This window comes from Leucopleurus acutus (assembly GCF_964270905.1).
Source record: "Leucopleurus acutus genome assembly, chromosome: 2".
In the NCBI taxonomy this organism is placed as follows: domain Eukaryota; kingdom Metazoa; phylum Chordata; class Mammalia; order Artiodactyla; family Delphinidae; genus Leucopleurus; species Leucopleurus acutus.
In genome coordinates this window covers 157,356,687-157,383,673 of record NC_139143.1, presented here as the reverse complement: position 1 = coordinate 157,383,673, position 26,987 = coordinate 157,356,687, and the positions used below count along the sequence as shown (strand labels likewise).

At 54.1% G+C, this 26,987-nt stretch overlaps 1 protein-coding gene across 3 annotated transcripts in view; it reads right to left on the bottom strand.

Moving 5' to 3' along the window:
* ERI3 (ERI1 exoribonuclease family member 3) overlaps positions 1–26,987 on the bottom strand; it is a 129,311-nt gene that overhangs the window by 2,738 nt on the left and 99,586 nt on the right. For 2 of the 3 annotated variants that reach the window (XM_082833926.1, XM_082833925.1), the window contains one exon: positions 22,468–22,567. The exons of the other annotated variant lie outside the window; for it this stretch is intronic. In XM_082833926.1, coding sequence (XP_082690052.1) covers positions 22,468–22,567 — 100 coding nt within the window. The remainder of the gene's footprint in view (positions 1–22,467; positions 22,568–26,987) is intronic. 3 annotated transcript variants of the gene reach the window in all.

Below are 26,987 nucleotides of genomic sequence, written 5' to 3'. Positions count from 1 at the left end.
TCTATACAAACTCAAAACGTCCAGCAGTGAACTAATTTTCTCCCCCAAGCTCCTTCTCTCCCCTATGTTCTCCATCCCAGTGAATGGCACTCCCAAATGTCCCAGAAGAAACCTGATTCAAGCTTGACATCCTGCCTTCCCCCCAAATCCAATCAAGCGTGAACTGCAGGCTGTATCTTCTTCTCTGTCTCATCATCTACTTCCCTTCATTCTGGCACCACTTCCCAGTCCAGACCCCATCATCTCCTGCTCTTACAACAGCAGCTGGTCCTCTTTCTTTTCCCTTTAATCCATTCTCTTACAGCCAAAGTGATCTTTCTCACACAAATCTGATCACGTTCTTTTCTCTTTAAATCCCTTCAGTGGCTCCCCTGCCCTTACTTTCAAGTCTACACACTCCTTATTATGACTTCAAGTTAAAGGCCCTGCAAAAACAGATCCCTGCTATCTCTGGTCTCACCCCCGTCACTCTCTACTCCCAACGCCCGGATTCCAACCTCAAGGAACCACTTATGTTTTCTGAAAATGACAAAGTGGGTTTTGGAGTCAGACCTGTTTGTAGTTTTAACTTCGCCCACTGGCTGTGTGCCCTGCGGCAAGTGCCGAGTTTCTCCAAACTTCAGGTTCACTAGGGGTGACAACAGATACTACCTCAGTGTTACTGGGAGGACTGAACGGGTGATACACCCACATGTCTGCACATGCTGTGTGTGGAATACCTCCTCTCTTCTTGAAGGGAAGGCAAGGATGCTAGTTTTCTGGATGACCCAATGGTGAGAAGGTGTATACTGTACAATCTGTGGCACAGATTACACAGGGGCCAGCAGCACACTTGGTGAAACCACTTGTCACTCGCGCCACAAACTGACTACTGACCCTGTCCACTGGGGATTCTGGAGTCTTAACTTGTTGCAACTGGCCCACCACAATGAAGAGAGACCCAGACTAGGGAAGACAGCCCTGAAAGCCAACCTAAGAGTCAGTGCAACCCACTGATCAGCACAGAGACAAATCTGGGCTTTTAATAGACCATAAGTTCAGAGAGAGCACCGGGTGAGCCTCCCAGAAAGTCCTCTGCTCGAAGCTCTGGGGCCATCTGGGTCAGCAGCCCCACCTTGTGGCACGTCATCGAGCTACTGAGGCCAGCCTGAGGCTGTTCTGAGGTCGGGGGCAGGGAGCCTTGTGCCCACAATGGAGGCCTCCAAGAGTAGGTCTTCCTCACCTCCAAATTCTAGAAGACTAACCTGTTTTTATGTTCCTGCAGGAACATCAACTCGTGACAAGATTATCCTCTTCTTTTGGGGGGCATTAATATTTTTAATGTTGGAATTAATTTTTCATGTCTTTATATTGCCAAGTCTGTAATGGGGGGGTCGGCTGCATAAACCCCTCAGAGAGGTGAGTGGGGGCCAGCACCTAACAAAGGATGAGCTTGCTGGCTGGCTCCAAGGGTAGTCAAACATCTGCTTGGCAAAACAGCTGCTAGTGGAAGGGTGGCTCAGATCGCTTAGGACAGCCGGCGAGAACACACACAGGGCAACCACCTGAGGCTGACACGCTCCAGTTGGCTGCACTTGTCTGGGAGTCGAACGGTAGAGGACAGGATGCAGAGCCTGGGCCAGGGCCACCCTCAGGAGGGAAGGGACCCAAGGAAGCTCTTGGAAGGCCATCTATTCATGCACTCATTCATTCAGCAAATACACACTGACACCTTCTGTGTGCCGGCTGTACAGGGTCATGCTGGGCCACAGGGCTGCAGACTCTGCAGCTCCCTGCCCTCGAGGAGCTCAGAGACTGCATCTATAAGTGGTGCAGTGTGAGCAGTGCTATGAGAGAAGGAGGCACAAAAAAGGGCACTTTGTTCAGTCCAAGGTTCAGGAAAGGGTTCCTGGGAGGACGAAGTTAAACATGCAGAGAGGGCCGGCCAGCAAGTTGGGATTGACGTGGGGAGGTGTTCTCAGCATACGGAACAGCACAGGCACATTTCTGGAGGGGAAATGTGGAGTGTGCCCCACAAATTTAAGTTGAGCAGGTGGGGGATGATGAAGAATAAGAGGCAGGGGAGTGGCGAGATGAAGGTGGCGAGGTCAGCAGTGGCCATCTAGAAGAAACCCTGCAGAGCCCCGAATGCCAGACTAAGGAGCTTATAATTTCACTGTTCTGGGAATGATGGGGAGACTCACGTGTTTGAGGAGGAGCATGACAGGACCCGAGTTGTGTTTCAGAATTATCTTTCAAGGATTAGAGGTGTTAACGCGGAAGGCAGAGACAGCAACTAGCAGACTCTACTATGTATTTCTGGTCCAGGCCAGAAATGGTAGCCCAGAACTAGGCCAGTGGCGGTGGAAATGGAGGTGGAGATATACTGGTGATGTGGAGAAGCAGATGGAGGCAGGAAATAGAATGAGCAAGACTTAATGAGGGGACTGGGAGGGCTGGAGGAGGGATGCGTCTAGGATCTGAGTGCCACTCACTGAGATGAGGCAAACCAGAGAAGGTGCAGGTTTGGGGCAGTGATGAACGTACCTTCGGATGTATTAAGTCTTGAGACTTCTATGAGACAGCTAAACTTATCAGGCATTTCTTTTATGGCTTCTGGGCTTTATATCTTGCTTAAACAGGACTTCTCTATCCCAGTGTTATTAGAAAACTATCATGTATTTTCTTTGAATACTTTTTGTATTTTGTAATCTGTCTGGAATTTACTTTTGTATGTGGTGAGAAGTAGAAGATCTAACTTTATTTTTCCCCTAGTGGGTAGCCAGTTGTCCTGTCGCCATTGATCCAACTGTCCACACCTGCCCCATGCTTCTGAAACGATGCCTCTGTCTTACATACCATCCCCACACATGGATCTGTGGGAGCCAGGAAAGAGAATGAACGTGAAGTGATCAAAGAGGCAAACCAGATTGAGAGGACACCTGGAGCAGCAGGGTGACAAGCCGCTGACCTTACAGCGCTGTGAGGCAGTGTGCCCTAAAGGAAGCCTTAGACACAACCTGAGGCCTCCTGCCTAAAAAGCTCAGCTTGGCAACACACCTTATGAGTGATCTCCAGGTGCTGGTGAGGAACGGGGCCGGAGCCCACGGAGCAAAGATGGGTGGAGAGAACAGCACGAGGAGCAGGAACCATGACAAGGAAAAGAGAGCAAGAACCTGGCGCGTGTCGACATTCTAGAACCTCATCTTGTTTCCACCTCTTTCTGTCTGTCTGTCAGGACACCTTGGCAGCAGCGTGCCTGAGCGCCAAGTGTCAGTGGGACTGCCGGATCAAATATGTTCCCAGCCCCACATGGGACACACTTACGCTAAAAAAATTATTTGCTGTTTATCTGTTTAAATTCTAATTTAACTGATGTTCCTATATTTTTATTTCTAAATCGGCAACTCGGTGCTGGGGGCCAGCATCTCAGGCCATGGCTGGGTGCAATTCAGGGCACAACAGCAAATAGGAACTCAGAAGAAAGGAAGCTAAGGCAGGGAATTGAGGACTAAACCAGCAGAGGGCCCCTATATATCCTTAGATTCTGGGTTCAAATCCAACCTCCATCACTTAGTAACTGTGTGAACTTGAGCAAATTACTGTACTTTATTTAACGTCTGTTTTCGGATTCTTCTCCTCTAAAATGGGAATAATAATGATAATTATAGCAACTACTTCTCTCAAAGTGTTGTTAAAAAGATGAAATGAGTTTTTATTTGTGAAGTGCTTAAAACAGTGGCTGGCTTAGTTATTATTAGTAGTATTGGTGTCGTTATTCCAATAATATCCAATAATAATATTGTTATTCTAACAGAAATACCCTGATATCCCCCAACCCCTGCTCCTTGTCCCAGATGTGGCCCACAGAGTCCCCTGGGCCTCCAGACAGGGTGACCTTGGCCCACCCGACACACCCTCCAGACATAGATTCCCTTCTCCCCACTGACACGGCTCCCACGGCTCCCTCCCCCTCCCCCCAGACAGGTCGTTATAGCCTCAACTCCAAAGTGACCCCTTCTTCCAGCCCCTCCCCGCATCCCCCCTCCACCCCACCGAGGTGCCTGGAGGTGCCACAGGGCTGATGGTGAAGGATGACGGTGGTTCCACAATAAGGGGAAAAGGCAATTTCATCTTGATTAGCAGGCGATTTCTCTCTCCGTAATAAGCGCGCTCCAAATAATTAGCGTGTTTTACGTAATAATGAAATTACAGAAATGCAGTCCACTTATTCAAACAACTCACCATTACCATATTTTTAAATATTAGACTTAATTAGAGTTTATCACTTCGGAGAAGTATGCGGACCGAAGATGTTTTTAAAAAAATCCTCATAAAGTGTTTATTAAGCGCTGGTAAAGCTGGGATAATGATGTGTTTAGAAATTAAGGCAATCAAACACTTACCGCCGCTTCTGGAGGCCGGGCATGGAAATGAGGCCATTACACGCCCATTACCCGACAGCTCACAGCCACTTGGGGGGCGGGGAGAGGATGCGCCTGGCCGAGAGGGCACAGTGCCCAGAAACGCCTGTGCCAACAGCCCACAACAGCCTGACCAGTAAGCACAGCATCACTTAACAGGACATCTGGCCACCAGGAGCCCAACTCAAACCTGGCCAGGCAAATGACTGGACAGGTCCCATACACCCAAGACTAACCCAGGTCCAGACTCCCAGGCCTGGCAGGACATATCAACTTCATTTAAACCCCAGTGCAGAGTGGGGACAGGAGCCAGACTGGGCAGCCAGAGAGGTCAGTGAGAAGAGGCGGAGGCTGAGGAAGCTACAGCCCCGTGTCTACTCCCAATTCTGGGCCACACAGGAAGGGGCAGCTAGAGTGGTGGAGAAGGGTCTAAGAGGAAGCTGGGGGACTGAGCTGGGAGCCAGAGACGCAGAAGAGCCAGGGGCCAGGCTCAGGAACACACCTGGGGACAGACTCGGACTGGGGAAAGTAGGCAGGAAGGGTGGCGGTAGAGGGGCTGGTGGCTCCAGGCCCCATTTATCCCAGTGAATAACTAATTCCAGAATTTATAGTGCTGGGTTTTTGTTCTGTGGCCATTTATATCTGCGAGGGGAGGAAATGAAGAGGCAGCGTGGATGCCACATCTTTCTGTGTTATTGCTTGTCTGCCATTTGCAAATCATTATTAATTGTGGGCCCTGGTGGCGGGCTGGGCGGGGGCCGGGCTGGGTACATCCACATAGCTCTTCATCAAGGACCCCAGCCGCTGCCCCAGAGAGCCAATTACCCCGCCCTGATTGGGATCAGATAAAGAGGGAATTTTTACAAATTAGGGAATAAATAGAATTTCCACACAGGGCGCGGGCAGGACCTGAGAGGCTGTAATGAAAAACCATCCGTCACCATCAGCGCGGGCTGGGCACATAGCCCCGGCACTCCCTCCCTTTGTGGGCCCACCCTCATGCTCAGGGGCCTGGACGTACAGGTCTAAGGACACCCCAACCCCTCCAAGGCCCGGAAGCAGGGAGAGGAGTTCCCAGTGGGGCGCGTGTATGCCCTCTGGGCCCCAGCTCTGACACTGTCCCTAGTGCTTCTTCCTCAGGGGCTTGACGAGGAGGAGACCGAGGCAGTCCTGAGAATGACCAGAGTTGGGGACCACGGGGCAAAGACCACATCCATGCCCCTCCAGCTATGGCAGCCCTAGGGCACAGCCCCAGCCCGTGGACCACTCACTCTGGGTTCCCATTAGCGCTCCTCCCCTTGGATCATTAAATATGTATATCTTATTACACGCCTTGTTAGAGTATCGAGCTCTATTGACTGATGATAAATCCTGAGCCTCGTCCTGGCCATAAATTTATCTGGAGATGATGAAGACTCAATAATCTAGTCAGGCAGATAATATCATCGGGCCTTAAAAAAGATCATTACATTATATGTCAGAATTAAAAGTGAAATACGCCGTAGTAACAGGGCGGCTGCTCTGGCCATTACAACGGGTGCCCGCCTCCCCTCACTCATCCCCAGCCAAGGCCCCATCCAGGTAGAGGGGCCAAGAAGCCTCGCCCTCCTCTTGGCTCTGGACGCCACAGATAGAAGTGCCTGATAACCTAAGGCAGAGTGAAGGGGACCTGGCCTGGGAGGGGACAGGGGAAGAGGTGGCTACTGGGAACAGCTGAGCGCCTCTGCCGTACTCGGCAGCCACTTCTGCCCCAACCGAGCTCCCACCTGACCCTGTCCCTAGGGGTCTCCTGTGGGACTGTCTTCTGGGGGTCCTTGAGTGGCTCCAACAGGAAGGTGACAGGGCTTCACACCCTTCCAGACTGGCCTGACCAATCAGGGCAGATTCTTTCCAAAATGGAGACACAGGGATAGGGAGAGGTTAGGCTACTTGTGTGTATGCCCCAGGCACCTGTGACCTGGCCCCAGACCCATGTGCCAGCAGCATATCTGAGGCCTTTCCTGTGAGCATGTGCTATCCATCCAGACCACGGCCACCTCCTTCCCGAGAGCCCTGCCTGTCACAGCCTCTACATCCTGTCATTTGAGAAACTTGCCGCCAGCCTCTTGTTCTTCGACCTCAGCACTAACAACCATTTCCATTATACCTTATTTTCACCCATTTCCACAGTCACACACTCCACCTTGCTAACATCCTCCACTGTTCTCCCTGTGAAATGTTAAATTCAAATATTCCCAGTTACTGATGATAATATGCTTTTTCTTTCATCTCACTGGAACCTCGAAACTGTTTACATCCCTAATATCTCCAGATACATCCCTCTCCTGTGTTCACCTTTTTCCCCGTCCACTTTTGACTGCTTACCCAACAGCCACTCCCCTTCTGCGAAGCTGGCAGAGCCCACTCCTCCCTCCCTGACCAAGGGAAACCTCCGTGGTCTGAGCCATTTGTGGGGACCCTACCCCCTTGCCAGCCATGGGTTTAGGAGTGGCCAAGTGTTCTGGCTACTGGGATATGACGGTAAGTTTGCTGAAAGACCTTCAAGGAAAATTTCTTCACTCTCACGAAGAGAACCATGAGGGGAAAATAGTCCTGTATATTCTGCTGGATGTTTTCATGTCTGCACATAATGTCTGGGACTGCAGAAGCCATATTCCAACCTTGAGGGGACTTAGCCTGTGAAGAACATGCTGAAGATAAAAGAACAGAACAATGGAAAAAAATCTGGGTCCTTGATGACATTGCTGAGATGCTGAATTAACCAACCCTAGGATCACCTTAGCTCTCTGGTGAGGGAATAAACCCTCTTATTATTTAAGATTTAAATTGGGTTTTCTTTTTCTTGTAGCCAAAAGCTTACTAACATACAGAATGTAAAGGCAGGAAAGAGAATGACAAAACAAATGAAGGGAGGCAAAGGGCAATGAGGACGCTATTTCAGGCTAGGAAGCTGGTAACCCTTGGTATGCTCTCTTAAAACATTTGCTCAGGGCTTCCCTGGTGGTGCAGTGGTTAAGAATCCGCCTGCCAACACAGGGGACACGGGTTCGAGCCCTGGTCCGGAAGATCCCACATGCCGTGGAGCAACTAAGCCCATGCACCACAACTACTGAGCCCGCATGCCACAACTACTGAAGCCTGCGTGCCTAGAGCCCGTGCACCACAAAAAGAGAAGCCACCACAATGAGAAGCCTGTGCACCTCAATGAAGAGTAGCCCCCGCTCGCCGCAACTAGAGAAAGCCTGCACGCAGCAACAAAGACCCAACGCAGCCAAAAATAAACAAATTTATAAAACAAACAAACAAAAATTTTCTCAAATTGTCTCCTGCTGTATCTCAGGACACAGGCCATGTTACCATAAAGGCTAAAAGAGTCAAGTTTAGGTGGGAACTCAGGTGAAAACAGAGGGAAGAAAATACAACTTTACAGAGAAAGGACTTTTATGTCTCTGACTTGCAATTTAAGTTGACTTTTTCAAAGTCCCACGGCAACACAAAATCATGAGACTCAAGGCTTCTTTCTCCCCTGCCCTTCTTAGCATGTCGTTTCCAATTTCCAGGTTATCTTATGGTCCAAAATGGCTGCTGAAGCTCCAACCATCACGTCCACATTTTAGGAAAGAGGAAGAAGGAAAAAGCAAGAATAATGTACTTTCCAGCTAAGTCATTTCCCTTTCAGTATTGTTCCTGGAGGACCCACACACTTTTCCTTTTATCTCACTAGCCAGAACTCAGAGACATAACCATATCCAGCTGTATGAGAAACTAAAAAAGAAAAGTAGTCTTTTAACTGGGTACCCCCTGCTGCCCCTAATTATCCAGGGTCTCTGTTTAGTGAGGAAGAAGGTCAATGGCTATTGGGTACATACCAAGCAGTTTCTGTCCTAGCAACATAACTGATACACCTCACTTTGGAGCTTGGATTCCATGGTCCATCATCTTAGTCCTTTCTTGCCAATCGTCTCAACTCTCTTGCTCCCCTTTTCTCCCATCACCCTTGCCTGGAAAAACCCAAACACTGCCTTTTCTATGCTTACATCTGGGCTGAGTGTGATAAGAGAAAACTGAAACCTTACAAATTCACGCAACTCATAAAATCATAGTCATCAACCTCAGCTGGGTGTATAAAACCGCCCCATTTCCTATGTGCCTGATCAGTGTGCATGCTCTCTCTCCCTTTCTTGCTAGTTCAATTTCCAATTTTCTCTACTTTCCACAACTCTCAAACTCCCTACCCCCAACATCGCCCTGACCCTCTCACCCACACAACCTCATCTTCTACTTCACAGGAAACACAGAAGCCACACCCCTGCACCTGTGCCAGTCCTCGCCTTTCATCCTGATACAAGAGAGGAACTGTCCTGATGTCACTTCTGAAGCCCATCCCCCCACTCCACCTGGTTTCTGGAGTCTGACCCGACTGCCTTTTCAAGGGTCTTACTTTGTGAGTAACCCCCTTTCTCTCTGATATAGCTTCAGTTGCTTCTTCTGCACTGGTTCCTTCATGTAAACATGTGAATATATTAAATCTCTCCCATCTTTAAAAACAAGCTCCCTTTAATTCCTTTTCCCTCTTCCCATGTGGCTAAGACCCCATCTTTCCTCCCTTTCGTAGCCAAAGGTCTCATTTCCTCCTCTCCCACCCTGTGATCTGATTTCCCCCAGCAGCGCCTTACCAAACTGCTTTCTCTAACAATCCTTATGGCCTCATGGGGCTGAAGTCCAATGGAAGCTTTTCAGGTTTAGATCAACCCAGTGGACTGACTCATGCCTTGAAACTCTTCCCTCGGTTTCAGTGACACCACCTTTTCTCCACTACCCTCCTCCAGCTCCCCTGTCCGCGCCTGCCTTTTCTCCTGACTACCCCTAAGAGGTGGGTGTTGCTAAGAGTGGTCGTTGGAATTCTTCCCTTTTTACTGTCTGCACTCTCCCTGGGCAAACTTATCCACCCCTAAGCTTTAATTACCATATATTTTCCCATAGTTTCTAAACCTGTATTCCTACTACCACCATCCTGGTCCAGGGCACCACCCTCCCTCATCCAGGTGACATCAGTGCCCCAGCCAATCTCCTCTATAGCGTCCTTCTAAGCCACAAATCTGGTCATTTCACTGCCTGTCTTAAACCCCTTCAATGATTCTGGAACTGAAAAAGGACATCAGTAGAAATGCTGGTGAAACTGAAGTGAGGCCTTTCGTTTAGTTAACAGTAAAGTAATACCAATGTTAGTGGCCTGGTGCTGATAGTTGTACTATGATTGGGTAAGATGTTAACACTAGGTAAAGATGGGTAAGAAAGCCTTCTGCAAATGTAAAATGAGTTCCAAGTAAAAAGTTTAAGAGTTAATAATTAAAACAACAACCATCACCACCACTTCCAACGGTGCCTCACTGCTCTCAGGATAGCATCCAAACTTCTACATTAAGTCCTGGGGATCTGCCCAGGTGTCCCCCTCGGGCCTCATCTTTCCCACTCTCCTGTTGGACCGCGGAGTTCTGCCTCTTCTCCCTCGTGGGTTTTTTCACGTGCTCTTCCTTCTGCCTGGGAAGCTCCTCCCCCACTTCTCAGCTGGAGTGCCCCCTCGTCTATCCTGAGGGATGGAGGCTTGCTGTGGTTTCCTGAGGTGCCTTACCTGCGCCCCCATGTAGGCGTTAGGAACCCCTTCTGTGTGTTCCCACAGCACCCATGTTCCTCCATGTGACTGCCTCTGTTACTCCCCGTTGGACCACAAACCCTTTGGGGGCACTAAGGTTACCTCAACAGAGGCCCTCAGTAAATATGTATTAAGTGTAGGGAAGGAAGGACTGGAGGAAAAGTAAGAGGGAAGGGTGGAGGGACAAGATCACAGGTGAGCCTACTCCAGCCCTGACATTTGCCACCTGAAGCCCAGACAGGCCCAGGCCCTGAAAATCAGTCACGGTCCTTCCTCAGATTCCAACGTGCCAGTGGCTTCGGCCCCTTCCCCACCTCCACTCCTTCCTAGTACCTTCATTTCCTCAGGACCTGCTGTGCCAGGAGACTGGCTGGGACCTGAGCTCTCAAGTGACCTGGCCAGCCTGTCCTGAACCAAGACATCTGGGGGCGGAAGCTGTGGTGCTGGGGCTCCGTACACCCCGCCAATGATGCCCTGGAAAAGGGCCTGGCGATGCCTGGGGACTCTGGGAGGGGGGCTGCCCTCCCTAAGCCCAGTCCCACCTGGTAAATATTTCATCCTCAAGCTGCTCAGCTAATCCCTATTAATTTCAATACCGCTGCCTTGCCTGGCTCAGCTCCCAATGCATTATTTATCCCCTTTGTTTGTTTGTCGCTAACAGGTGGGCCCCAGCGGAGGCGCTGACTGGGGATAAGCCCACTCCATCACAGTGTGGCTGTGAATTAATCATGAGTACTAATGGGAACCACCTCAGCTCCAGGCACTTCCCTAGCCCCCTCCCCCTGCCCTGGCACCCAGGGGTGGGCCGGGCCACCTCAGCTTAATTTAACTCAATTCAAATCAACACATTTTACTCACTATCTATCCACAAGAGTCAGACACTATGATATGCTTTGGGGATACAAGCTGAACGAAACAGACATAAATTCCTGCCCTCAGGGAACTTACAATCTAGTGGGGGAGAGAGGCATTAAACAACTTCTTAATGAGGACTGTGACCGGAGGCTCCAAAGGGGGAGTGCACAGAGGAGGGGCGCTGACCAAGGCTACAAGTCGGGAAGCTTCCTTGAAAAGCAAACTGAGCTGTGCTCTGCAGGAGGAGCGGGACTTGATTAGGCCAAGCGTGGGAATGGGGGCTCCCAAGGAAAATAAAGCCACGTGGGAAGGCCCTGAGGTGAGCGAAGGCATGGCAGGTTCCAGAAAATGAGGGAGGGCATTGTGCTGCCGCGCACGGGGCACGAGGAGAGAGGCTTGAGAAAGGAGCACTCTTCTCCCTGAATGACCAGCATCTGTCCCGGCAGATTAGCACAGAGTCCTCCTGAACACCCGGACACAAGCACACACTCACACCACCTCTGCCGACCTGAGTGACATACAATTGCCTGACCTTGCGCCTGTGACACTGGAGTGGCAGTCAAGATTATGAACCTTCAACTGCACAGATCAGGAAACTCAGGCGAGCATCTGGCCTGGAGGCTTCTGAGGGGGCCAGTGTGGGCCTTAGCACCCTGAGGCTTAGGTGTGCCCGTGGCAGGCCAGGGCTGGGGACACTGAACTGCCTCGGCCACAATGCTCACATCACCCCCCAGGAAGGAACCTGCCTCACCTCTGAAAACCCAGCACTGGATGGGGCACCCACAAGATGCCAGCAAACACCTGCTGAGTGAATGACCGCACAAGAGCGAATCTCTCTCTGGGGAGATCCTTCCCCAGAGATCTAAATAGACGAGGTTAGAACGAGCTAACCTGTACGCAGGGTGTTACAGTACTTTCATAGTAAGCCTCACAGTAAGCCTGAGAGGTAGGAGCCATCATCAGCCCCATTTTAAAGAGGAAGAAACAGAGGCCCTGGATGGTGAATGACTTACCCAGGGCCACACAACCTGAAGTGATGGGCCGTAACCAGGATGAGGTCAGCCTGGCTCCAGGCTCCTGGCTCCCGCATAACCATAGATCTAACCCCTCTGTGGGGTCTCTTCCCCAGGGATCTCCCTTGGTGACTCCAGGGGCCCTAGTTCTTGAGGACAATCCTAAAAGGCACCTTGTTTATGAACCAAGTGTAGCTCTGCCATGGCAGAGACCTCATTGTGCACATGATCAGGGGTATGTAATTCTATTCAAAGTGGCCACTTTGAAAATCCATGTGTCTCCAGGCTCTCCGTCCATCATGGTGTCAAGTCCTGGAGCAGAGGCATCCTTCAGCGCCTCCCAACGCCATGGTCTGTGTGCCCGCATGCCTGATCCTGCCCATGCGCCTGTCCTTGGCTGGGAGCTGCTCTGGCAGCACTGCCCCGCCCTGTGAGAAGGCTCGGGCTAGCCTGCCTGCTTGGCCCAGCCTTACCCCTGCCTTCAGGCTAGCCTGACTGCCGGGCCCCACCCCTGCCCTAAATGTCTCCTCTGCCCTACCGGGTCTCTGTTCTCTTGGAACTAGGCAGCCAGCGTGGAGGCAGCCTCGATAACTCGCTAACGTGCTGCCCATGCTGTTCTTAAAAATTTATGACTGTGCAACATGAAAAATCCGGCTCAGGAGCCGTCATTAGCGGCGCTGCCTCCCTCCCCCACCAGAGCCGCCCTCGTAAATTGAGATTTATGGCTGCAGCAGGCGGGGCGGGGTCGCGTGCAGACGGCGAGGATGCTGTGGCGGAGACAGGCAGAGGCCGAAGAGGCCGCGATGGGGCCGGGGGCTCCCCCCTGCGGCAGCTCCGGTTCATCGCAGTCTGCGGAGATAACTACCGAGAGTAACGTCTGGCCTGGGGTGCCGGTCTAGCGCGCGGATGCTGATTACGTTTAGCAGTCTGGACTGCAGAGGGAGGAGCCAGTCCTGTGCCAATCACTGGCTCCTTGAGGTGTAGGGCCAGATCCTGAAGTCCAGGGGCAAGCAAGCAAGGGCCTCTTAGTAGGATGACTTGGGGAGGGGGAAGGTTGGACCTAGGGAGGAAGGATCATCCTTGCTGGGGTCACAGGGCCTGGGCCCCTCAGAGTCAGCTTCTCCAACCAGAAGCATCTAGTTTGGGCTGTGACTGTGGTATCCCAACCAGAGAACTGAAGGGGAGGGAGGGAGGGAGGGAGGAGGATGCCAGGACCCTTCCCTTCCCTCTCCTTTCTCTGGTAAGAAGGGCCAGTGGAGAGGATGTTAAAGGCAGGAGGGCAAGGACTGGATCAGTCACAGAGCCTCCCCTGACAGAGGCCAGGCTGGGGCTGAAGAGGAGAGGAGGTGAGCCCATGAGCCTGCTGCCCACCCCCCACCCCCCGCCGCAGGCCCTCCCGATTACCTCCCCTCTGCTTCCCCCCCTGCTCACTTAGCCCTGTCAGCCAGGCCATTATGAAATTGGGGTTTCATTTACAGACTAATTAAACATTACAGCTTGTTCACAATTACAACGCGGGGATGAGGGAGTAACTAATTACGGAAGAAATGAGCTAACATTTATCTCTGCTCCCACCCTCCCTCTACCCACTGCCCCCCCACCCCCGCCCCAATCTGGCTTCCTCCCACTCTCTGGTCAGTACCAGCTCTCAAGGCTTATTACCTAGGATGGGGGACTGGAAGGGTACCCACCCACCCTAGATACCAGGTTGGGCTGCGGTTCCCAGCTACCCCAGGGGAGGGGCTTAGCTCCCAGAGCCCTGCCACCAGAGACAGTCAGGGCTTTTGTGCAAGACCCTGTGGGTGAAAGGACCCTGTGATGGTACGTGTGGCCCTCATATGGGGGGTGGGGACCTGCTCTGGTGTACGACTGTGACAGCACTGTGGAGCCATGTGGCCCTATGTATCTTTATCTTGTGGGGCAGGGTTTTGCTGTGACTGCTGCAGACAAAGATTTGTGTGACGGGCTATGAGTGTGAATGATCCATGCCCTAACCCCCAAACCCCCAGGGCAGACTATGAAAGAACCAGGCAGCTGCTGGAGGTGATGGTCTAAGCGGGCCTGGGATGTGGCCCCGGCAGCTCCAGGACCAAATCCCCACTGGGCGACCTTATTCACTCCCTCAGAAGCAAGAGAAGCAAGCAGGGTTACCCTGCCCTAGGGCTCATCTCGTCCTGTCCTCGGGCTGGCCTTGGCTTCCGGCCAGATGCCCCCCCTGGGGCCCAAGGAGCCTCCTGGGGGCCTGGGGTGCCCCCTGTGGGCAGGAGTCCTGGGGTCTGGCTGGCCTGCTGCAGAGTTTAATAATAGTAACAGTGAGAGTAAGCGTTTCCATCCCTCCTGCCTTTGGGCAGAAGAAGAAAGGAAAGAGGAGGGAGAGGAGGGAGTGGAGGGAGCGGGCTGAAGGGAGGCTTTGAGGCCTCAGAACTCACATCAAACGGCCGGATCTGGGCCTAATTGTCTGACCCCTGCCCCTGCCTTCAATCAGCTCTGCGGCTCCCCGCCCGCCCCTCGCCTAACTAGCAGCCATGTTCTCCTCATTAGGACAAGCTCACCTTGCACACATGTCCCCGGACATGTCCCCAGCACTCCCAGCTCCCAACCTTGCCTGGTGGGAGGGTACAGCGGGGACCCAGTTTTGGCGGGGCTCCTGGGACAGCTATTCCCTCAGCCACAGCTGGCTGGCCTGAGCGGCTCAGCACCTCTCCCTGAGCTGCAGGGTCCTGGATGCCACGTGCTGTGACATATCCCTGGGCTGGCTCAGCCGCTGGGTGCATTCTGTCCTCTGTGTGTCCTTCTTGATACAGCCCAACTGTCTCAGACACACAGTTCCTGAGGGCAAGATGCATTTGAATCCTGCCCCCTTCGGGCTGGTTCAGCTGTTTCAGCCCGGCAGGGGGTCTGGTCTGGGTCAGGGTCTGTGTTCAGAGGCTAGGAGCTGAAGGAACTTGTCTGCCTACTGTGCAAGGGCGGTTCCCTTAAACAGATCCAGGTGTGGCGATGTGTGCGTGTCTGCGGCTGGTGGCATGGCAGTGTGGCAGGAGAGCTTGGTGGTTAAGAGCTCTGACCCTCGAGAGATGTGTGTTTAGATTCTAACTCTCCTGCTTCCTTGCCCTGCTGCCTTGGGTGCATGACAACCTTCTTGAGCCTCAGTTTCCTTATATACAGGAGAGGTGACAGCCCCAATCTCACAGGGGTTGGGAATTCAATGAGATTACAGACATAAAGTCCTCTGTACTACATCTGGCACTCAGCAAATCTTGTGGAAGGATACAGGTGTGGATGGCGGATTCAGACCAGACCAAACAAATTCCCTTCTCCACAGGCCACAGGCCTCGCTTCGTCCGGCTGGGTCAATAGTGTCAGGGACAGAAGGAGCTGTGAAGAAGGGTCCAGAGCCCTGCAGAAAAAAAGAGCAGCTCCCAGGGGACCCAGCTGATACCAGGGGCAGAAGCACCAATGCTGGAACCAAAGCTTGGGGGCAGGAATGTCACACAGCAGTTTCAGGTGGGAGGGGCAGGGGCCCAGCTTAAGGACTGTCAGGTGGCTTGAGGTCAGATAAGGTAAGTTAGTAGGGCTGGTCCATGAGGTATGGATCGTCCCTTGAGTACAGTGGGCTTGGAAGGAGGGGATGCCGTGAACACCAGTGGAGTGAAAGCTGACTGGACTGCTCTAGGTATTAATTCTCAAGGTACCAGACCTGTACAGGATTGGGGGAAGGGCTGGCCTGGTCTGGGCCCTGACATTGTCTCTCACCTTAAACCAGTGGTAATGACTTGCAAATATTGATGAAAACACAAACTACAGAGACTGTGTTTTTCGGGGAGTGAAGGTGGGGAGAGGGGATAAGGAGGAAAATACACTGAAATGAAGTCCGGTTATCTCCCATCTGTGGCTGCTCCTAATCCCCCAGCCCAGAGGAATCCAATGCAGCCCCTTATCTGCCTGTCAATCACTCCATCACCGCCCAGTGCTTGGTGGGCACCGCACGCCCTCGCACACACTCAAGCACATGCTCACACATGCACACACACGCACACACTCACTCCAACTCTTGCTCCAACACTCCTGCCCACCCCCAGCCCATTACTCCTCTGAGTAGGAGCAGCCAGCACGCAGGTCCTGCCAGATGGATGCAATTTGCATAATATCAGCAGCGGAGGCTGCAAGATCACCAGGGGTCAGGGCGCTGACATCCCCGCACAGTCTATCTGCAAGTGCTAATTTGGCCAGCATTGATCTGTCTTTCTGATTTCTTTGTCATTTACGTCTGCGATGGTTTGACAGGAGATACAGAGAGAGACAAGGGGAGGCCAAGCCAGGCCTGGGGCTAGGAAGGTAGGGAAACAAAGATTGTACTTCCCAGCGCATCTCACACACACAGAACACACACAGACATACACCAGAACCTCCTCCATCTATCTGTCACTACACTCATCCATCCGTCCATCCATTTTTCCATCTGTAGTTGCTCCTGAAGACTAGAGCCTGGTATCTGGCAAGGACCAGTTCCTCAGATGTCCCTGGACTCCAAGGGTGCCAGCTCAGGGGGGAAGGCGTGAGCAGCCCTGAGCACTAATGCAGGCAGGCCAGTGGAGGCCCTGTCAATGCCTGGAGACTTAACCCTCCTTGTGGCTGGCCATCCCCTGGCTCCTCACTTTCTCTGGGACACACTAGAAAGAACTGGACGGGGCGGAGAGGCGGGAGGTGGTGTAGGGGAGTGGTAGTGCTGGGGAAACAAGCACACTCCAGCTGTCTCTGACGCCTCCTCATAAAGCAGCTGTGCTGACTCCTCCCCTCCCAGCCCTGAATATGGCCAAAGCAGAGGGAAGGGGGTGAGGCACCCGTCTGCCTCTCCGGGACAGGGTTATCATGGTTGCAGAACCTCATATCAACTCTTCACCACCCTCAGGTCATCCAAAGCCCAGACTGGGCTCTGGCTGATTCTGAAGACCCCTAGCTCAGCCAGGAAGCCCAAGGTCAGATCGGGTCTACATCCTACCTGCTGGACCCTTGGCCAGAGTCCCCACATTCTCCCCTTGGGAGGAGGGTTCACCACAGGGATGGGGACGCTGCCTGGGCAGGAGATGTCATGGGGGAGGGGAGGGGAGGAGAAGATGGGAATTCTGGGAAGGAAGAACCCACTGCAGAGAGGTGGGCATGGTCACTCTGTCAAGGGAGGCAGAGGGGCTTGAGCCTTCCAAGGGTGCCCCCCAGTGGCTCTGTCTTCACCCCACCTCTTTCCCTCGCCCACAGCAGCAGGAGCAGGTGATCAGAAGGAACTCCCTGCTGGGCAAGAGGGGGGCTGGCGTTTGGTGTGTGCTAATCCCGGGCCGAGGTCTTCAGAGGGACCGGGGAACTTCAAGGAGGGAAAGGCAGAGCTGTACTGCAGACGAGCTCATTAGCCAGCACCCCACCCCCCCACGAGGAGGAGGGCGGGCAGCCCAGGGAGCGCGGCAGCGGAGGCGGCAGAGAAAAGGCTGTCACTGTCCTTTCTTCCTTTTGGTACAAGCATCTCCCTGAACCGACGATTCTCCTGCAGTGACACCTCTCACGGGCGCTAATGAGATCCGTGTCACAGAGCTAATGTGCTCTGACTGGACTCTGATAGACACCCCACTCCTTCAGGGGAGCCCACAGGCCAGCACTGCCCCCCAGGGCCAGGCCCCACCTGCCACCTGCCGGCCCGCTCTCTTGCCAAACTGTGCTGGGCAGCAAGCTTCTGAGAGAGCCCACCTGGTGTCGGGTCATCCCGTCTCACCTGGAGCCTTTGGGACCCCCAGTCCCTGAGCAGAGAGGGTAAGCGGCCAGGGCAAGACCACCCAGCTGGGCACCAGGGAAGGTTCCGACTGTTCTCCCCGCCTGTGACACCAGCAGTCTGTGGGGCCTCTGTGTCCCAACAACAGGGGAAATCTGACATTTCCCGTGCCGACTTCCAAAAAGAAAGAAGGGAAGGAGGCCCAGGCCCCACTCTTAGAGAGGTCAAGTACGTAGGGCCTGATCATCACCTATAACTGGGGTCCCGGGATGTATTCTGCGTGCTCACAGTGGGAGGGCCAGGCAAGATCCCCAGAGGAGGGGGCCCCTGGAATACGGGCAGGATTTTCCTGGGCCACGAGGTGGAGCGCCAACAGAAATCACAGTGCAGAACTAACTGTCGGGGTCAGGAGGAGGCCGGAAGCCAAGTGTTAGGGCCCCAGCTCCAAGGGCGACTGTAGCAGGGTGAAGGGTGGAGATGCCCCCGCCCCTTTCTTCCTCAGCTGCTGCTACCGAAGACTGTCAAGACCTGTGTGTTTTACATGACACTGAGGGAAAGGGAGAACGTGAGCTTGTTTTCTTCCTCACCATCTCTGTTGGCAGCACAAAGCCCAAGACCAAAAAGGTGCTCCTAGCTCAGCACGGTGGTGAGAACACAGGCTTTGTGCTCAGGTGGACCTGGGTTTGAATCCTGGCTCCTCCCTTCAACTGCCTGTGTGACCTCAAGCAAGTCACTTAACTAAGCCTGAGCCTCCCAATCTGTAAAATGGGAACGATAATGCCTGCCTTCATGAGAGTGTGAAAATTAAATTAGCGCCCCAGATAATGTGAGTGCCGTGCTGACCACTTGCTGAAATGAAAGAAGGCCCACTCAGCAGTCCCCTCTGGAGGCCGGCCTGCCTCGGAAGCTGCCCGAGCCAAGAGCGCTGACGGAGCCCGCCGACCCAGCCAGTCAGCAGTCCTACAAATGTGCAGTCCCCTCACCTACAACCTGCTCCATGCCACCCTGCTCACCAGGCTCCCAAGGGCAAATCCACCCCCCAGGAGGAGGCGTCCCTCCCCGACCACGAGCCCACTCGGACAGCCTCCGAGCCCCCTCTCTGCCCGGAGCTCTATCCTGGAACCCTACCTCTTCCTCAGTCCCCAGGGCCAAGCCCTCACCCCATCCTGGCGACTGTACCTGTGAGCTGGGTGGGGGCAGGGCCCTGTGGCTGTCATCTCCCAATGCACGTTCAGCACCTACCACAGCTCCTGACACACAGTAGGTGCAAGGCAGACGTCCACCACCTCCCTCCCCATGGCCACTGCCGGCCCTGAACTAACCACCACCTCCCGCATGCCTTATTACATACACCCCCACCCCGACGCCCGTGGCCTCCCCTTCTGCGATTTCTCCTCACTAGTCCTCCCTATACATACTCTCAGATGGCGCTGACTGGAACCCAACTCTGACCAGGTCACTCCTCTATCCAAACACCCTACGGCTCCCCCTCAAACAGCTCAGCCGGGCGCACCGATCCCAGTGGGCCCCTCCCTTCCATAGCTTAGGCCCCTGCCCTGCCCGTCAGCCCACGCCTCCAGCACGCCTGCCCCCTTACTCTGTCAGCACCTCCTCCACCCCAATGCTCAGCAGGAGTCCCTGCCAGGTGGGCCCCACAGGCTTCCCCTGCCACACATACCTTAGAAGGAGACTCAGAAGATCCCTCCAGGGCCCAGGGTCATCGGTGATCTGCACACCCCGCCACTGCCCCCCACAGCATTGTGGGAGAAGCCAGCAGCTCCTGGAGAGGGCCAGGCTGTGGGATCTGCAGAGCCCTTACCCAGCATCACTAGTGCTGCCTCACCTCCCAGCAAGATACATACCACTCCCCACTTCGGGCTGGCAGCTCCTCACACAGTTAATTAGCACCATGTCACTGAGGACCAGCCTGAATGGCCAGTGACAGGAGCTGACCCCTGACCCCAGGGCTGGGAAACAGTCCACATCAAACTCTTACAGCGCGACCCTTTTAGCACGCACAGTAACTCAGGGCACCGTCAGCTGAAGCTCATTAAAGCTGTCTCTTTGGCGCGAGGGCCATTAACCTCACCGCTCAAAACCCGCACCTCCCCTCCCCGCCTCTCCCAGCCCAATTAATGCCCTGCATCCTCCCCCGCTTCCAAGCACCCTCACCCACACCTCAGAGCCAGCCAGGAGCTGGCAGGGCAGCCCTCTTCATTCACAGATACAAGGACCAAGTGCCAGGAGCCCCCAGTGCCCTGGGGAGACCCTGGCATGGGCAGAGCGACGGAGGAGGCAGCTCCTTGAGCAGCCACTGTGTGCTCAGACTGCACAGGCCCTTCACACAACGGACCTCGCTGAGCTTTCCCAGCAGCCCCGAGAGGCAGGTAGCATTGGCCCTTGTCTAAGGTCACAGGGCCTGAACTGCTTCTGGCTCCAAAGCCCTGACTTTATTGTCACCCATAGCCTTGGGCTGTCCCCTGGGGCCCACCCAGATGGAAAAACCTTCTTCTCTGAAGAAAGAGGGAATACTTCAGGGGTCCAACCCAGAGTCAACATGAGTGAACCAACAAGAACAACATCAATGAGTCCCAGGAGGCAGCAGAAAGTGGGAACAAGGAACCCCTTCCTCTCACAAACACCCCCAGGACAGATACACAGAAGCAGGGCACCCAACTCAAGGCTGCGTAGGGTGCATTAACCCAGTCCTGCCAGCTCCTCCCACCAGGCAGACTCAGTTTCTGGCAGCTCCTCCTTCCCTGGGCCAATGCAAGTCTTCTCAGTGGCCTTGGTTCTCCGGTCCCTCCCTTTCCCGGCACGCTTGCACTGATTCATCCACTCACTCACTGACTGTCCATTCATCTACCACAGCATTTGTTGAGCACCTACTTAGAACTAGTGTGTATAGCACCAACTGCCTCACTGATTCTGGATCTGAGCTCTGATCCTGTCCTTATCTCACTCATGAACTTCCTGTCTCCTCAAAACCTCACAAAAGGCCACACCCTCTAACCTGGCATTCAAGGCTGGCTTGTTCCCCGTTTAATTTCTAGCCGCTTCCTAACCCAAATGTCCCACTCCAGTCATGGCAAACTACTTGCAGACATCCAAAATTATCCTCTCAGCATGTCAGGCTTCCTCCTGCCTTTGGGCTTTTGTACACACAGTTTCCCCAAAGTGGAAAACCCTTCCCCCATCTGCCTACCTAGCAAACTCCTATTCATCCTTCAGGCATCCCCTGACCCAAGTCTCATCTTCTCTAGGAAACTTCCTGCTGACCTCCAAGGCCTATCAGCTTGCTAGGTTTGGGGTCTCCTCTAGGCTGTACGAAATAACTCCTGTGGGAGGGAACAGCAGTGGTTGTGGGGTACTCCCAATTCCCCAGGCCCGTTGACCACTTTCTCTTTCCCCCTGGATCCCAGGAGAGACTTGGGGGCCAATAAGAATGATATGGGGTGTCCCTGAAGTCAGTGAAATGTAAATGAAGAAGTAGAAGCCACTTGGCAACTGAGGACAGGGGAAACCTCCCTTGGGGCAGCCCAGGTGTTTCTATCACGACCCTGAGTACCCTGGGTGGCAACTGCCCAGTTCAGTCTCTGTCTCCTCCCAGGATGTGAGCTCCCCGAGGACAGGAACATCCACTCAGCATGCCCAGCCCCACTAGGCACCTGTGATGTCTGCAGACAGGATTAGGGGCCAGTCTGTAGCAGGTGACTGGACCCTTTCGGTGTTATCTTGCCAGTCCCCTCCCCCTCATACCTCCCAAAGGTACACAGGTTATGATAATGTCGTAGCACCACCCAGGGACACCCCTGCTCCTCCCCACTTGGAACAAAGCCTATGCCTGTCAAGTACCCTGCTTGAAAGCATTTGTATGCACATGTGTGCAGATGCACACACAAAATAAGATACACAGAAATGAACAAACACACTTTCTGATGGATACACATACAGGCTGATGGTTGCTTCCATACACAGACAGATGCCCCCAGGAAAATGTATATAGATACACTGTGACACATACACACGTACACGTATCCCTCAAAAAGATACACGTACATGGACACATATAAACCCCTAGACAAACACACAGAGACATGCAGCTGAAGGTGCCATTCACACACACAGACACATATCCACAATGACATATATAAGAAGCTAGCAGAGCCTCCAATGCCTAGAACCAGCCCCCTCCCATGCAGGAATCCCCCCTGAGGGTGCACCCCCATCTGGTACCCCAAGTGGCTCCTCCCAACCCAGGCACCACTCAATGGAGGCTGCTGCTCCTACGGGGGAGTTCAATACCCTGTGGACAGAGCCATCGGTCAGAAGGACCCTGACTAATTAAAAGCTGGTGAGGTTTAAATAATTCATCTCCTTAACTCCCATTGATCGCCCAGTTTAGTGGCCACAGACTTGAAACAATATTAAACAGCCTTCTCTAGCTCCACGGGGGGTGGGTAAGCTGACATGTGCCCACCCCTCTGAGGACATCACCCACCAGAGATGCGGCCAAGGGCAGGATCCCTTGGCCTGAATCCAAGGCCACCTGTGACCCACCCAAAGCCCAGACCCCAGCCTCCTCTTGAACGTTGTTTTGAGAGATCCTTTCCAATGGTCAGATTCCACTCTCCCCTCACTCCACCCTCCTTCCCTGCTCCCCCCAGCTATGGAGAGCACCCTGCTGGAGCACTGAATGAGCCACGGAACCCCTCTGTGTGCCGGGGAACTGGGGCGTGTGGGCAGGGGACGGACCGAGTTGCCAGGGGGATATGTGGAGGGACTGACCAATGCCGCTGTGGGGCCGGCCTATGTGTTGCAGGCTGAGGCCCTTGTTCATGTCTAGAAGTCCATTCTTGGGCCAGCAGCCCATGGCGAAGCTGTAAGCCTGGAAGACAGGAGGCAAGAGTGGTTACCAGAGGTCCTGACCCCTGACCCAATCCCATCACTCACCAACACCCCCAGCCCCCCATGTCTTCCCAGCAAGGGCTTACTCTCATCATGCCACTTCATGGGAGTCCCCTTGCTGGGTCCCCTTTCCACCAGGGCCCCCTCCAGAAAACCCCTTCCTTCTCCACAGCTCCCTTTCTCCTGGGCGTCTCCCCATCAGAGGCCCCCGGCTCCCACGGGGTGCCCCTCACCAGGCTCCTTTCTGGAGCTCCCATTTACTAAGATTCTCCTGATCAGGACCCCTCCTCTCATAGGGCATCCCCTTCAACCCATGCCCCCCCTTTCCAGAGTCTCTGGCCCTCTGCTGGGCCCCTTCCCCACAGCATTACTGGTCACAGAGACTGCTGTTGGAAGGGACTTGGAGACCAATATATCCAGACTTCACTCCACAGACAGGAAAACTGAAGCCAGAGACGAGCGGGCCAACTACCTGCCTGTGGTCAAGTTGCTTTTGACCTGGAGGCAGGCCAGACTGCAGAGCTGAGTGCCACATGGGGGCTCAGCTGAGCAGGGGTAAGGTCACCTGGCCGACTCAGGCAGCTGTGAGGGGAGCACGTGAAAAGAGAGAGAGAGAGAGAGAGAGAGAGAGAGAGAGAGAGAGAGAGAGAGAGAGAGAGAGAGAGAGAGAGTGTGTGTGTGTGTGTGTGTGTGTGTGTGTGTGTGTGTGTGTGTGTGTATGTGTGTGTGTGTGTGTGTGTGTGTGTGGGGTGGGGAGCAGATCTTGCTGAAGGTCAAGTGCTCACTTATGCATATTCAAAGCAGCCACCCATCGATCTGTACTTAATTGTTTTCCTGGGGTTGGGGAAGGAAGTGCTGGGGGTATCGATCTGCTCAGGCCCCCAGCACTCCATTGTCCCCCTCTGTCCCCTGGCCGCCACCCACCTCCATGGTGGGGGGGGCAGGGCACACGTCAGGCCAGGGACAGCACCTTCTCTTACATCCCTTACAGGCTCGATGACCAGATGTCACAGATGAGGAAACTGAGGCCAAGAAGAGACTTATAAGGGTTAGAATGCTATTAAGTGGCCCAACAGGGATTTAATTCCTGTTCAGCCTACTAGCAAGTCCCAGGCTTCTACCAGTGGGCTTGCGAGGCTAGCTGACTCTTCAAAGATTGCCCATCTCCTCACCTTAGAAGTCCCCAAACACCAGGCTGTCCTCCCAGTGGCAGGAAGGTGACAGTGTGTGGGACAGTGGTCAGTGGGAATGAAGCTTGGGTGAGTTTCCAGAAGTTGGATGGTGAGTCCACTGGTGGAACTAAGGTGACTGCTAGCCATGGTCAGGCAGGCACTGCAGAACCCCCGCCCACCACTGGGCCCAGGAGGTCTCCATCCCACGATAGACTGCCTCCCAGTGGAAGAGTATCCAGCACGGGGTCAAAAACAGAAGACAGGAGGCTGGACACACAGGCTGTTCCAGGACCAAGGGGCTGGGCAGAGGTCTAGTACCCTTCCTTCCCAGCTGCAGGAACCAAGCCTCAGCCCCTTGGGCACTGGGAGGCTAGGAGCCAGTGTACTTCAACCTCAGCCCCCTCCAAAGCCACTTTCCTTGACCACAGAGGTACCAGCCACAGCCCAACTTCCCAGCCAACCCTCCCACCCTTCCCCAGGCCACAGCTGTACCCACAAATCGGGGGCTGAGCGTGAGGCTCAAGGACAGGGGAGAGGACGCTGGCTTGGAGCCAGGGCAGAGCTGGGACACAGGCAGCAAGGAGAACAGCCAGTGGGCGGTGCACAGCTGGAGGAGCTGCTGAGCGTGGTCAGGGCCGCGGCTGGAGCGCAGTGGGCCAGAGAGCAGTGGCGGGCTGGCTTTCAAGTACTTTAAAATCACTTACAAAGGGCGGATTAAACGATCAAAAATTCCATTTAATAGGACAAATAAAGAAATAACAATCTACTCTATCAGCCTGGAGAAGGCGAGCTGGATGGGTTTTTTTCCCCTCTAAAAAGGAAAAAAGGGAAGGAAGGGGGAAAAAAAGAAGGATAATGTGTGTTTACTCAAGCAAAGAAAAAAATATTTAAGTGATGTCGGGGAGAAGATTGCAGTAACTAGTGAAGAATAACATCGTCTACTTTGCTGTCAAATCACACCCGAATTTCAGTAATAGATTCTCGGCTGACACTCAATTCAATTCGAAGGTGATCCTGCTTTATCCCAGCCCATCAAATATTAAACACTTGCATTAGCAGGTGCTGCCGCTTCCCGGCTTAAAGCGGCGGGCGGGCGGCAGGGCTGCGGAGGCCCCTCTGCTCCGCTTGCGGCTCGGGGACAGGGCAGCTCAGCGTTATCTGCACGTCATCCTGAGTCTTATCGCAGCTAAGCGGGAAGACCACTTCAGATAACATTAGGCGCTTGCCCCGACGCGTCACCATGATTAGATTATTATTATAATTATGACCCCCCAAGATCTTCTGCAGATGGGGATGTGCGGAAGCGGGGTGGAGGGCAGCAGAGCCCAGGAGGGCCAGACTGGGCCTGGCTGGTCCAGGGCAAGCCGAGACCCACGGGGGGAAAACAGGGGTACCAGGCAAGGCGGTAGCCCAGTCCCGCCTGACGAATGCCTTTCAGGAAGGGCAGTCTAGCTTGTCAGAGCCGGGGCGAGATGAATTGGCGTCTCCACCGCGGCTGCGGGTGTCATGCCGCACAGTTTCGTATTCCCAGATAAGGCGTGATAACCAATGGCTGCCGTGACATGGCCTCATCCAGCACTTCCTCAGGGGGGCGCAGGCGGGGGGAGGGGAAGGAATGTGCACATGGGTCTGCCAAGCTCCTAATAAGAGGGGTTTAATTTTTACAAAGGCTGCTTCCAGCGGGGCCTTCACATACCAGCCAAAGTCCAAAATGATATTAAAAACGGTTAATTAAAACTGCTCTCCTTCAGCCTGGGCTCCCCCACTGCTGCCCCTGCTGAGAACCCTGGCATATCTCCTCCAGGTACTGCCATGCACCTCTGCAGAGCTGAACCTTCAGAAGTGACCACCTGCCTCGTGGAACCCCCCTAGGCACAGTACCAGGGCACAGCCCCACAAGCTCCCCTCAACTCCTGCTATCCCAGGTACCCCTCAGGCACAGCCAGCAGAGAGCCACCCAGAGAACACAGGGTCCTTTCACAATCTGTGCTCCTATCAATGTGTGGTCTGGATCTTGCACCTGCTGCCCCTGTGAGCCTCTACCCACATGCCCACCACCCCCAGCACTCACTTCTAAAGTCCTTCCCCTACTCCCCCCCACCCCAGATATATACACCATCGAGCACGAGTACACACACCCACCAAACTCTCCCTCAGATGACTCAGCCCATCCTTCTATTCCCTACTCCCTTCAGGCATCCTCCCTAAGAGATTACATCCATCTGTGAATCTTAGCAGAGCCTTCCCAGGAGTCCAGCTCAGGGCAAGGTGATGTGGGCTATATCTCAGAGATTCTGGCTGAGACGTCAAGGCTGGGACATCTGCAGATGGGGATGAGCCATCAGAGCAGGAGGACTGGGGAGGCTGTCCCCTGTGGGTTGCCCACAAGCACAATGGAGAAACACAGGCCCATGAGGGGTTGGAGATGGCTAGGAGAGCTTCCTGGAGGAAGTGGTACTGGAGGCACCAGGAAGAAGACACAGCAAGGACAAAGGAGAATGACAGGAGCAAGCTTGATGAGAATAGGCAAAGGCTGGGGTGTGGCTGGGGCAGCCAACATGGGTGGAAGGAGAAAATATCTTGAGGGCTGCCTCCCAGCTCTGTGCAACACTGGCCATTGTCATCAGTCAAGGGGCCCTAATATTGTCTACCCCCTTTCTCCCACCTACTTCCTATCCCCACTCCCTCCCTCTCTTCTGCCAGCCTTTGGGGTGTGGGGTAAGGCACTCAAAAGCTTTTTGACCCTGCTCAGTGTTGGGCAGAAATTTAAGAGCTAAAGCCTGTGCCTGGGCCCCTTTCCCATGCTGGTTCCAAATTCTCTGGGTGCCACTTCTCTAGCTGCACCTTTCCCAGCTACCAGGGCCCAACCTGCCCATCTGTGGCTTCCCGGCCAGAGGGTGGGGCAGGTGGAAGGATGACGGAGGAGTCCTATCCAGGGCAGGTAGAGGCGGGGTGAAAGATGCTGGGCCTCCCAAACCACCCACCCCAGCCCTGTGCCAGGCAGGCACGCACACTTTCCTTCCCCTGGGCTGCTGTAATTTCCATGCGCAGGGAAGCAGGTGCCGAGCTGTTCCCGGCTGGCTCTCCCCTCTCGCGGCTCTGCCCGCCTTGGCTGCTGCCCCATTAGCTTAGTGGCCAGCCATCTGCGACGGGCCTGCCGCGCAGCCCTGCTGTAGGCGCGGCGGGTGGCCCCCTGTGTAACAGGGAGCTTTGCCATTAGCGCCTTTA